General features: G+C 41.1%; 1 protein-coding gene across 1 annotated transcript; it reads left to right on the top strand.

Annotated features, from left to right (window-relative positions):
* Positions 1-2,651: 2,651 nt before the first annotated feature.
* Positions 2,652-4,869, top strand: LOC106581681 (sodium channel regulatory subunit beta-1-like). The gene is made up of 3 exons (XM_082969263.1): positions 2,652-2,780; positions 3,062-3,224; positions 4,691-4,869. Exons 1-3 carry the CDS (start codon positions 2,652-2,654, stop codon positions 4,867-4,869), a joined length of 471 nt encoding a protein of 156 aa, XP_082825389.1.
* The last annotated feature ends 9,205 nt before the right edge of the window (positions 4,870-14,074 follow it).

Genomic DNA, 14,074 nt, shown 5'->3' with positions numbered 1-14,074 from the left:
TGTACATACAGACAAGGTAAAGAGGTGATGAACAGCATGTTATTAGATCCTCGTAGGCTATCTGCTCCTTGGGTCTTTTTGTCATTATTTTATCCTTCAGTCATCTGTTTTGTTGACCTTGCCTTCTATTGCAATAGCCTTGTGTTTCCAAGTCATTTGGCATTGAATGAGCTTCAGAATCCTGATAAAAGATATCTGAGGACATCTGATACGTCTTGTTGATGCTGAGTCAACCCTTCCTGTGCATCAGACTGACAGTTGAAAAAAAGTTAGCTTTGCCAAGGGAGTTATTAGAAATAGAATACAATAGAATTTAATAACTTCATTTTCCATCCCAATTCTGACACTAATAGGAAAGGCCAACAATGACAAATACATTAACGGATGGTTTGATATTCTGGAACATTGTCGAGTTGTGCATCATGTGTGTCCTATAAGCAAACTATACACAGGCACACATTTGAATACACATACGCATGTCTTTCTCTTGCCTCATTTGCTTAACAAATTTGATATTATTTCACATTTCCTGGTCAGTGATATTAAACTGAATACTTATTTATTTTTTTCTCTACATTTAGAGTGTGGACAACATGTTTCTCAAAATAATCATCCTTCATAACCAAACTGTTAATTGGACAATGTGCATTACAACTGCAATTTTGTTATTGCCTATAGGGTCCATCTATTCTCAGAGATTAAAACCATCATTGACAGACCATTCAATCAAAACGTTAGGCCACTGAAAGAATCCAAACAAATAACAATTTAATTGATGGATAAAATAAGAATCGGTTGCTCGTTAAATACCTCATAAGGATCGAACCCTTTTTTTTTTCCATTTTCGCCTGAAATAAAATCCCAAATCTAACTGCCTGTAGCTCGGGACCTGAAGCAAGGATATGCAAATTCTTGATACGATTTGAAGTTTGTGGGAATGTGAAATTAATTTAAGAGAATATAAAACATTAGATCTGGTAAAAGATAATACCAAGAAAAAAACCTGTATTTTTGTACCATCATCTTTGAAATTAGTTTAAGCTTCCTGCCCATATCAGATATGTCTATGTGCTGGGAAAAGTTTTTGTTACTTACCTTACAACCTCATGTTAATCACATTAGCCTACCTTAGCGTTAAGACAAAGCTTAAATGGTGCGTGTGTAACAGTGTAACTTCCGTCCCTCTCCTCGCCCCAACCTGGGCTTGAACCAGGAACCCTCTGCACACACTAACAACTGACACCCACGAAGCATCGTTACCCATCGCGCCACAAAAACCGTGACACCTGGCAGAGCAAGGGGAAATCCTACTTAAGGTCTCAGAGCGAGTGACGTCACCCGATTGAAACACTATTAGTGCGCACCACCGCTAACTAACTGTCCATTTCACATCGGTTACACTCAACCCCATTTTTGGTGGAAGATGTAACCGATGTGAAATGACTAGTTAGTTAGCGGTGGTGCGCGCTAATAGCGTTTGAATCGGGTGACGTCACTTTCTTTTTCCATGTTTGGCCTAAAATGGTTCCCAATCAGAGGCAGGTGTTTTTCTTTGTCTCTGATTGGAAGCCATACTTAGGCAGCCTGTTTTTTCCTTTGGGTTTGTGGGTGGTTGCTTTCTGTATAGTTGGTGTACCTTACAGAACTGTTGATTGTCGTTTGTTATTTTTGTTTAAGTGTTCACTCTCTCTTAATAAATACACGAAGATGAGCACTATACCCGCTGCGTTTTGGTCACCTTTCATCGACGCATGTGACATGTACATTGATTTTAACTTCTCATCTTTCACCTTGGCGCGCTAAAACTGTTGGACATTCAAGACAGGCATGAATTTACACGGTCTAAAAATACCATCGTAAAATACGAACTCATACTGTGTAGACTAAAGTGTAGGCTGAAAACTGCATCGATAGCTTCTGTATTTTTATTATTCTCGTAGTTTGAAGCAAATTAATAGGTAATGGACACAGATTAATTGATAGAGATCATACATAAACTTCAATACGTTTTTATCTGAACAGTTATCAATTGGAAATGTCAAACCAACTCTGATTAAGCGGAGATCAGAACTTGCCTGAAGAAGGTAGAAAAATATTGATTCACAATAGTGAAGTTAACAACATAGCAACCTATTGGAAATTAGTTCACTCCATTTCATGTAAGAAGAAACTTGTGGGGAGTAAAGAAAGAAAATAAAAAAGTGGTGAATTTTATTCTATTAATTTGCTGGCAAGAATTCTGGAAGAAAAATGACACAACAGTTATAGACACTCCTGGTCTTTGTGGTAAGTTTTCCCTTAAAACATTTGAGACCAAAAAGATATATGGCCTAATGCAAAAGTCAAGTGTGTACTGTTGTTATAATATGATATGTAGCCTACAAAAATTGCAATATTAGCTTGGTTATTATATTATACATGATTCTAATGATCAATACAATGTATTGTTCCTGATCATGTTAGTGTTGTTGTTATTTATAACCCCATTGATCTTGGGCGAGGACTTCGTCTTCATGTCAAACTGCTGTCTAATTCTTTGCTCTTCTCTCTTCTGACCCCAACTCCCGCTCCTCTTACTCTGCCTCTGGCACCATGATCCCCTGGTTACCCAAGTGCCACATTGTCATGGGGGCTGTGCCGAGGTGGACTCCATGACAGAGGCAGTGGCCAGGGAGAGCTTCCTCATGGGCTGCATCTCCTGTAAGAGGAGAGAGGAGGTCCAGGCCTATACCACGGTTGACTGGCACTTCAGAGCCACAGGAGAGGAGGAGTACATCCACGTAAGTAGGCCTACTACATAGTGACTAGCTGTACTATATATTGTGTATTATTAAGTGTGTATTATGTAAGTGTATAATGTTTTTGTAAAGTGTAATGAGACTTGTTAAATGCACTGTAAATAAAATGTGACTTGACTACCAAGACGGTAGAAAGGCTAAAAATGACAATATGGAACAATTTGGTATAGAGGAATGTATGTGTAATACCATGGTTGAAATATTACATAACTTATACTCTGGGAGTATATAAACACTGTGTGGGTGTTCTACTTTCTTTTTAGAGCTTTCACTATGACCACCCACACCCCAACACCCTCCATGAGGACTTTAATGACCGGCTAGAGTGGCAGGGAACGATGGGGAGTAAGGACGTACAGATAGGAGCCGTCTTCATTCACAACGTCACGTTTAACGACACGGGCACCTACCGCTGCACCTTCCAGCGCACCCTCTACCTCAAATCAAATCAAATTTTATTGGTCACATACACATGGTTAGCAGATGTTAATGCAAGTGTAGCGAAATGCTTGTGCTTCTAGTTCCGACCATGCAGTAATATCTAACAAGTAATCTAACCTAACAATTTCACAACAACTACCTTATACACACAAGTGTAAAAGAACGAATAAGAATATGTACATAAAACTATCTGAATGAGCAATGGCCGAACGGCATTGGCAAGATGCAGTAGATGGTATAGAGTACAGTATATACATATGAGATGAGTAATGTAGGCTATGTAAACATTATATAAAGTGGCATTGTTTAAAGTGGCTAGTGATACATTTATTACATCAATTTTTTCATTATTAAAGTGGCTAGAGATGAGTCAGTATGTTGGCAGCAGCCACTCAATGTTAATGATTGCTGTTTAACAGTCTGATGGCCTTGAGATAGAAGCTGTTTTTTAGTCTCTTGGTCCCCGCTTTGATGCACCTGTACTGACCTCGCCTTCTGGATGATAGCGGGGTGAACAGGCAGTGGCTCGGGTGGTTGTTGTCCTTGATGATCTTTTTGGCCTTCCTGTGACATCGGGTGGTGTAGGTGTCCAGGAGGGCAGGTAGTTTGCCCCCGGTGATGCGTTGTGCAGACCTCACTACCCTCTGGAGAGCCTTACGGTTGTGGGCGGAGCAGTTGCCGTACCAGGCGCTGATACAGCCTGACAGGATGCTCTCGATTGTGCATCTGTAAAAGTTTGTGAGTGTTTTTGGTGACAAGCTGAATTTCTTCAGCCTCCTGAGGTTGAAGAGGCGCTGCTGCGCCTTCTTCACCACGCTGTCTGTGTGGGTGGACCATTTCAGTTTGTCCGTGATGTGTGAGGAACTTAAAACTTTCCACCTTCTCCACTACTGTCCCGTCGATGTGGATAGGGGGCTGCTCCCTCTGCTGTTTCCTGAAGTCCACGATCATCCTGAAGTCCACGATCATACCTCCCATTGGATAATGAATATATCACAGTGAAAAAGGAGATGGAGCTTACTGTGGTGGCCGAAGGTAATGGGGATCCCTCCCAGTGAACAATGTTTCTACGATCTATTGCTTTTTAAATCAATCTCTCTTTAATGATCTTTGTTGTGTATGTGACAAACTCCTGAAGTTCTTCCTTCTAGTTTTTCAGTCAGTCTGACCACACTGCATATTTACACTCTTTTCCCTCTTAGTAAAAAAACAATGTCTCTTATGTAACACACATTTATGTGACGATAGGATGAATCCCAAAATACTGTTAAATATCCACATTTGCTTTTCTTACTTCCTCATCCCTACCAATTTAAAAATGAGGCCATTAACCAGCTACTTAAAATAATTCCAATTCACCTTGAACTCTACATGTGCTCTATAGAAATGAAATGAATGTATACAGTAAAGTACTCATGATCTCTGCATAGCACTCCCTCTCCTCTTCCTAGCCAATCGGGAGCTGTTGTCGGTGGTGTCAGAGATCATGATGTACGTGCTGATCGTGGTGCTGCAGCTGTGGATGATTGTGGTGCTGATCCACTGCTACAACAAGATCTGGGCTGAACACGAGGCGCGGGACGCCCGCAAAGCCTTGAGGGCCCAAGAACTGGCCCTAATAAACGAGTGAGAGCCGGTCTTAACTATCTGCTAATGTATACTTCATACTGTGCAAATATACACACCACAGAGGTTGTATCATTTGTGAATTAAAGGATGTCTATGGTACATATTCTCCATTCTACTCTATACCAGACACTGTAACTTCACTTTCTATGTCATTTTTTCTCTCTCATTATCCCTCCATCTCTTTCACTTCCTGACCATTAACTCAGTCTATCTTTTGACATTTCCAGACCTTTAGACTCAAAGGTCAGTTGTGGTGGAGTGCTTCTGGAGTGACTTGTTACGGTGAGTTTGTTTTGAAATCCTCTCACATGATTGAAAGTGTAAGTTTATAGGCTTGATTGTACCGTAGATTTAACTGTAGACCGCTGACTGTAGAGAATAAGTTGAATTACTTTCCCTATTCTAATTTAGAACACATTTTGCTGCAATCAAAAGCTTTTTTGCATTGCTATTCTTAAAGCAGATGTTCGATCTTGATGTATTTTGTTTGTGTGTATCTAACAGGTAAACATCAAAGGTGGAGAACCCAGTCACAAGCAATTGTTACCACTACGCTACAAGGCTATTACATCATAGAAACATAATTTGAATGTCTTAGCATAGTGTGTAACACATGCAGTTTACAATGTACTTGATTTATTGTACGAGGTAGTTGCAGCTGGTGTGAGTGGTGATTAGATTGACAGGTGGTGCCGAATAGACTTAGTGTGTCAAGTCAACAGAGAATGTCATCACGTGATGGATCAACAGTTCTGACAAAGCTCTGATTACAGATGGTTCCACCTACGCTACATAGAACGCTTTGGCAGGAACAACTGCGCATCTACATAGATAGATCTCATCTGCGACCATGTTGTTACAGTTTTTTTTAATCGCTTTGGTGCTATTTTCACAACTCTTAATCCAAAACTCCAAGCTGGTCACACTTGTAATGCAGCAAGTCTCATTCAAAACCTGTCATTGTGAGTTCATTTGGATTATAAACATATCTCACCACACCATTGACTCAAGTTTATTGTGAAATGTAACGAGAATTGGTTTAAATCACCAAAACACAACGATATCTTTTCAAATGAGTCGTTGTAATTACCAGTTAATCCAATAGCAAACCATGCAAGCTACATGTTTCAAATCGCAAGATACGTGTTTCAAATCGCCCTTAGAAGTGCTGATTGCATCATAGATATACTGTCTGTAATCAAATGTAAGAAATTAAATGAAAATAAAACAACGTTTAGCATGCATTCATTTGCATCAAGCCTGTCTTGAGCATTTGGCCATAAATTCTCATCCACAAGTGAATGTCATTGTTCATGCATTGCGGTAAAAATCTTTTGGTAAGGCAAATCCAAGCTTGATATTGGTCTGCATTGATGGTGTTACATGCCTCATCCATGGCCAGAAGGAGGGTGGCACGCTCATGGGGAAAGTAATCGTACACCTTCTGTTATGTTTGTTCCTTATATAATGACAAACCGTGGCGTAGGTTTAACTACTTTTAATGAACATATACTTCAGCTAGAAAACTCCATGTTTAGCCATGCAAGGCATTCTTTAACCATTCACTTCCCGCATAGCCTGCTGGGTAACTTAGTCTAAATGTTATTAACACATAACAACACACGTTCCACCTCCATGCTGAAAATAATTCCTCAATAAGGTTGAGGAAAAGAGAGTATGGGAGCAGGTATAGGCTCACAAATCAAATTGTATTGGTCACATACACATGGTTAACAGATGTTAATGCGAGTGTAGCGAAATGCTTGTATTTCTAGTTCCGACAGTGCAGTAATATCTAACAAGAAATCTAACAATTCCACAACAACTACCTAATACACACAAATCTAAGTAAAGGGATGGAATAAGAACATGTACATATAAATATATGGATGAGCGATGACCGAGCAGCATGGGCAAGATGTAATAGATGTGTAGAATATGGTAAACTCAGCAAAAAAAGAAACGTCCTCTCACTGTCAACTGCGGTTATTCTCAGCAAACTTAACATGTGTAAATATTTGTATGAACATAACAAGATTCAACAACTGAGACAAATTCCACAGACATGTGACTAACATAAATTGAATAATGTGTCCCTGAACAAAGGGGGGTCAAAATCAAAAGTAACAGTCAGTATCTGATGTGGCCACCAGCTGCATTAAGTACTGCAGTGCATCTCTGCAGTACTTATGGAGAGATTGAATATGTCCGTAAACACACAAGCCAACTGGTCTGCGCATGCTCTGAGGACTCGGCTAGAGATGCCGTCTGGGCCGTCAACCTTGCGAGGGTTAACACGTTTAAATGTCTTACTCACGTCGGCCACGGAGAGGGAGGGCCCGCAGTCCTTGGCAGCGGGCTGCATCGGTGGCACTGTATTTATTATCCTCAAAGCGGGAAAAGAATGTGTTTAGTTTGTCTGGAAGCAAGACGTCGGTGTCTGTGACGTGCCTGGTTATCTTTTTGTAGTCCGTAATTGCCTGTAGATGCTGCCACATATGTCTTGTGTCTGAGCCTTTGAAATTGCGATTCCACTTTGTCCCTATACCGACATTTTGCTTGTTTAATTGCCTTGCCTAGGGAATAAGTACACTGTTTATATTCAGCCATATTCCCAGTCATCTTTCCATGGTTAAATGCAGTGGTTCGCGCCTTCAGTTTTGTGCGAATGCCGCTATCCATCCATGGTTTCTGGTTAGGGTCGGTTTTAATAGTCACAGTGGGTACAACATCTTCAAATCACTTAGTATTGAGGCCAGGGCTTTGTGATGGCCACTCCAATTCCTTGACTTTGTTGTCCTTAAGCCATTTTGCCACAACTTTGGAAGTATGCTTGGGGTCATTGTCCATTTGGAAGACCCATTTGCGACCAAGCTTTAAGTTCCTGACTGATGTCTTGAGATGTTGCTTCAATATATCCACATAATTTTCCTCCCTCATGATGCCATCTATTTTGTGAAATGCACCAGTCCCTCCTGCAGCAAAGCACCCCCACAACATGATGCTGCCACCCCCACTTCAAGGTTGGGATGGTGTTCTTCAGCTTGCAAGCCTCCCCCTTTTCCTCCAAACATAACAATGATCATTATTGCCAAACAGTTCTATTTTTGTTTCATCAGACCAGAGGACATTTTTCCAAAAAGTATGATCTTTGTCCCCATGTGCAGTTGCAAACAGTAGTCTGGCTTTTTTTATGGCGGTTTTGGAGCAGTGGCTTTTTCCTTGCTGAGCGGACTTTCAGGTTATGTCGATATAGGACTCGTTTTACTATGGATATAGATACTTTTGTACCGGTTTCCTCTAGGAGACAGAATGCGTCTCCTTCCTGAGCGGGATGACGGCTGCGTGCTCCCATGGTGTTTATACTTGCGTACTATTGTTTGTACAGATGAACGTGGTACCTTCAGGCGTTTGGAAATTGCTCCCAAGGATGAACCAGACTTGTGGAGGTCTACGTTTGTTTTTCTGAGGTCTTGGCTGATTTATTTTGATTTTCCCATGATGTCAAGCAAAGAGGCACTGAGTTTGAAGGTAGGCCTTGAAATACATCCACAGGTACACCTCCAATAGACTCAAATGATGTCAATTAGCCTATCAGAAGTTTCTAAAGCCATGACATCATTTTTCTGTAATTTTCCAAGTTGTTTAAAAGCACAGTCAACTTAGTGTATGTAAACTTCTGACCCACTGGAACTGTGATACAGTGAATTATAAGTGAAATAATCTGTCTGAAAACAATTGTTGGAAAAATTACTAGATGTCCTAACCGACTTGCCAAAACTATAGTTTGTTAACAACAAATTTGTGAAGTGGTTGAAAAACAAGTTTTAATGACTCCAACCTAAGTGTATGTTAACTTCCGACTTCAACTGTATGTATATATATATATATATATATATATATTATATATATATATATATGTGTGTGTGTGTGTGTGTGTGTGTATATATATATGTATCTGTGTATATATATAATATATATATATATATATATATATGTGTGTGTGTATATATATATATATATATATATATATATATATATATATATGTGATTGTGTATATATATATATATATATATATATATATATATATATATATATATATATATATATATATACACTGCTCAAAAAAATAAAGGGAACACTTCAACAACACAATGTAACTCCAAGTCAATCACACTTCTGTGAAATCAAACTGTCCACTTAGGAAGCAACACTGATTGACAATACATTTCACATGCTGTTGTGCAAATGGAATAGACAACAGGTGGAAATTATAGGCAATTAGCAAGACACCCCCAATAAAGGAGTGGTTCTGCAGTGGTGACCACAGACCACTTCTCAGTTCCTATGCTTCCTGGCTGATGTTTTGGTCACTTTTGAATGCTGGCGGTGCTTTCACTCTAGTGGTAGCATGAGACGGAGTCTACAACCCACACAAGTGGCTCAGGTAGTGCAGCTCATCCAGGATGACACATCAATGCGAGCTGTGGCAAGAAGGTTTGCTGTATCTGTCAGCGTAGTGTCCAGAGCATGGAGGCGCTACCAGGAGACAGGCCAGTACATCAGGAGACGTGGAGGAGAAAGTAGGAGGGCAACAACCCAGCAGCAGGACCGCTACCTCCGCCTTTGTGCAAGGAGGAGCAGGAGGAGCACTGCCAGAGCCCTGCAAAATGACCTCCAGCAGGCCACAAATGTGCATGTGTCTGCTCAAACGGTCAGAAACAGACTCCATGAGGGTAGTATGAGGGCCCGACGTCCACAGGTGGGGGTTGTGCTTACAGCCCAACACCGTGCAGGACGTTTGGCATTTGCCAGAGAACCCCAAGATTGTCAAATTCGCCACTGGCGCCCTGTGCTCTTCACAGATGAAGCAGGTTCACACTGAGCACATGTGACAGACGTGACAGAGTCTGGAGACGCCGTGGAGAACGTTCTGCTGCCTGCAACATCCTCCAGCATGACCGGTTTGGCGGTGGGTCAGTCATGGTGTGGGGTGGCATTTCTTTGGGGGCCGCACAGCCCTCCATGTGCTCGCCAGAGGTAGCCTGACTGCCATTAGGTACCGAGATGAGATCCTCAGACCCCTTGTGAGACCATATGCTGGTGCGGTTGGCCCTGGGTTCCTCCTAATGCAAGACAATGCTAGACCTCATGTGGCTGGAGTGTGTCAGCAGTTCCTGCAAGAGGAAGGCATTGATGCTATGGACTGGCCCGCCCGTTCCCCAGACCTGAATCCAATTGAGCACATCTGGGACATCATGTCTCGCTCCATCCACCAACGCCACGTTGCACCACAGACTGTCCAGGAGTTGGCGGATGCTTTAGTCCAGGTCTGGGAGGAGATCCCTCAGGAGACCATCCGCCACCTCATCAGGAGCATGCCCAGGCGTTGTAGGGAGGTCATACAGGCACGTGGAGGCCACACACACTACTGAGCCTCATTTTGACTTGTTTTAAGGACATTACATCAAAGTTGGATCAGCCTGTAGTGTGGTTTTCCACTTTAATTTTGAGTGTGACTCCAAATCCAGACCTCCATGGGTTGATAAATTGGATTTCCATTGATTATTTTTGTGTGATTTTGTTGTCAGCACATTCAACTATGTAAAAAAAAAAGTATTTAATAAGATTATTTCATTCATTCAGATCTAGGATGTGTTATTTTAGTGTTCCCTTTATTTTTTTGAGCAGTTTATATGTGTGTACATATATGTGTGTGTATATATATATAATATATATATATATGTTTTTTTGGGGGGGGCTTGCCTGTTTTGCATGTTATTTTGGCATTTATGTGTCACATATCAGTTTGCTAACAATGTAAAAAAATATATAATTGAGTTAATAAAGTCACATACACGGCCTATTTTTTGTTTTCTTGAGTAAGGCAGTTCCAAAATGCAGGTGTTTCAGCCTAGCCCAGTGCTTTCTGTGGTGGTGGGGCAAGCAAGCAAAAAATAGGAGCATTGCGCCGTGATTGGCTCAGTGTTCTGTCACCCATAGGACACTGAGTCATCGCTAAGTTTAAGTCCTTAGTAAGGGTAGACATCCAAAACTTCAGCCCTTTGGGTCCTGCCATAGAGTTATATTACAAGTGCCCTTCCAAGAAGGCTCAAGGTCATTGGCCACAGATAAAATGATGTCAAATCACGTTATATGTACAGTAGCTTTGATTGAACTGATCGTGTCAACGTCTTACTTTCAAAATCTTAGCTAGAAGTCATCATCATGAATCAAGTTAGCAATCTACTGCCAAATCCTTGTCATATGAAGAGAAATAATGAAGAGAAATTAAAGATAAAACGTATCGGTTCTCATCGGCCATTGGACATAAAGATAGACAACAAGTTGGAAATTGCAAATTCTTACAGAGTCGTTTGGAAGGAATCAGTGGCTAACTACTGCAAGCATTGCAAAGCAACCACTAGCCTGCTATTCAATGGAGTGGCTGTGTGTTTTTTGTCCGAGTTCCCACCAATAATCCAGAGAATGCCAGACTATGATGACAAATTTGCCGACAAAGGACCGCCGCGCCACCTTCATGTTTAAGTGAGCACATCACAAGCCAAGATGAGTCCAATAATGTCTTGTATGCTGCTGCATAAATTATGTAATATGCCAGGGAGATATGTATACTGTAGCTAATTAAGTAATACTAAGTGTATGTTGTGTAGTAAGCTGTTAGTAGCCCATGTGCCTCACCAAAATAATTTGGTCTATTTTCACCTCTTAATTTCGCCTAACGTTGCTGTTCTAACTCGGTGGTACTGCACAAGTAGCCTATAATCTGTTTTTGAGAAATGTCATCTAATATTGTAAGAGGTTTCATTGTTAGCTTATATGCCCCCTTTATCCTATGGTTCTGACTGACTACTGTAAGAGCAGCCCATGTTCTGCATTCTGTTGATGTACATTTCAAAAGTGCTGAACACATAGTTATATTGACTACGTCCGTTTTAGCTCGCTCATTAATGTCTTAATCGAAATTACGGAATGCCTCATTGTTATCCGCTCATCGTTCCCTTATGCCATAGTTTGTACATCTCAATTGTCAGTAGAAACCACATTTGTTTAAGCAAGTCAGCCATAGCAGCTATGTTTTGTAATGGTGCATATCCTACAGATTTACTGGTTTTCTTGGCAAAATGTTCTCATGATGGAATTGACAGTTGATCTTTTCAGATTGGGGTGAACAAATCTGGCAGCCTCTGCCATGGTAAGGCCTCTGTTTACCACATGGTCAACGACGATGGCCCGGACTTCACTAGACACAACAGTTCCCTGCAATCGGCCATCTCTCTGATGTCCACCTCTTTGAAGGGGCCAATGCCCACCTCTTTGACCTCTTTGATGGGGCCCATGCCCACCTCTCTGATTTCTTCCTCTCCCTTGCTGTCTATCCTGCTCCATGTTGAAAGAAATTGCAAGTGTTGACACACACCCTTTTATATGGTGACCACTTGTGGTTAACACTATGTGAAATCAATTAGCAATAATGACTAGTCATTATGTATGGTTATCATGTATCATACATGTAATTTAGATGTTTCTACTTTACAAACACACATTTTATATCTGTAATTCTCAAAATCCATACATAATTGACAAAAGCTTAAAATCTATAGGTTTACCAAACGGTTAAGTGATTAACCATCAAGCGCAGTTGGATTAAGTGATGGTGAAATGTATGTAAAAAAAAAAAATTTTTAAATCTGCCTTTTTGATGATCTGTTTTGAGTCATGTAGTAAGAGTTGTGAAATTTCATCACATACTTGTGAAAATGGTACCAAAGCGATGAAAAAAAAAAAAGATTTGACATGATCAACCTATACTTTGGCTTGCCTAAGCATGTTTTAGGAATGTAATGACTGTTGATTTGCAGGTGGGAGTGTTGAGTGTGATCGTCTAGACCTGCCACTGTATATTTCTTCGTAGTGTTTGTAAGCAGAATTTGAACAGTCATATATGGAGCAAGGCAAAATCGAATCAAATGTGCTCATAAACTCGGGACTTTTCCTTTTGTGTCCGAACGATGTATCTGTCTTGAATTGAACGTTTGCAACAGAGCCAGCGGTCCTCTGTCAGAAACTAATCCAAAATGACCAGCAGGTGGCAAACTCTGCTAACGGATGCGAATTTAGACCACACAACCTTGATATTCATTGCAGTCGGAAATAGTAAGATACAATCAATAAGGATAAATTAAACAGTTATCCCAGAGGTCACAGAAAAACATACAATGGGATTATAGGATATTCTTTTTGTATAGGCTTACACCAAACATCCAAAGGCATAGTCAAACAATATTCTATGTGCAAATTATGAGATTGTCCCAAGGACTCCTTAGGTGCAGAATGCCTGGGGTCTACTAACTGGGATGTGTTTATCATGCAGAATGGAGTATTGCCACAATTATATGTTGTTCATTCCGTCTGCAATGCTGAATGTTCACTCCACTGCTTAGGCCCCTGAAGGTGAGTCTCCAGGTAACGCACGCATGCACGCACACACACAGACACGGAAAAGCAGTGGTATAGCTAGGACGTTTGGAGGTGATTTGTGATTTGCTCCTGTTGTAAGGTAATCTCGCCACTCTCCTTCCTGTCTGAATGCTGCTTTGATCTACAGCCTAGCTCCATCTCAACCACACATGAGCATACACTGACCATACAGATATGACAATACAGACGTGACCACAAACTGACCGTACAGTGAGAGAAAGAGAAGTCTTGGAGAGGAAGAGTAGGTGGAACCAGATTACCTTACAGTTTATACCCTTATGGGATATGAAGACCTCGAAATCAACAGAGTACTCTATTTACAAGGTCCCCATCATCATCTTCTACTAGCACCTTTGTGAGCAACAATAGCTTGAACTTCCAAAGGTGTTTGTGTGTTCGTGTCGAATTGGCTGTGGTGTGTCTGTGTTAGACTTTCTGCAATGTGTGTTTTTGTGTGTGTCTCATTGGGCGAGTGTACTGACCAAGGCTCTCCTCCCTCATCAGTTGACAGAGCAGCAGATCCCTTCCACAGCAGAGGTCAGCAATGCTGCACTTAAACGGCACAGAGCTACAGACTCTCCTGCTATCCTTCCTACAGCAATGTCTGAACGGCACAGGTTTACCGGTCCCAGTTCTCCCTCAGAACTACAATACCCAGCAGGCCGTTCTCCCAGTGCGCGGAGCTATGCCTAAGGCTCAAGCT

The sequence above is a fragment of the Salmo salar genome, chromosome 02 (genome assembly GCF_965601325.2).
Source record: "Salmo salar chromosome 02, fSalSal1, whole genome shotgun sequence".
NCBI lineage: Eukaryota > Metazoa > Chordata > Actinopteri > Salmoniformes > Salmonidae > Salmo > Salmo salar.
The sequence above is the reverse complement of the archived record's forward strand: the minus strand, read 5'-3'. Positions and strand labels throughout refer to the sequence as shown.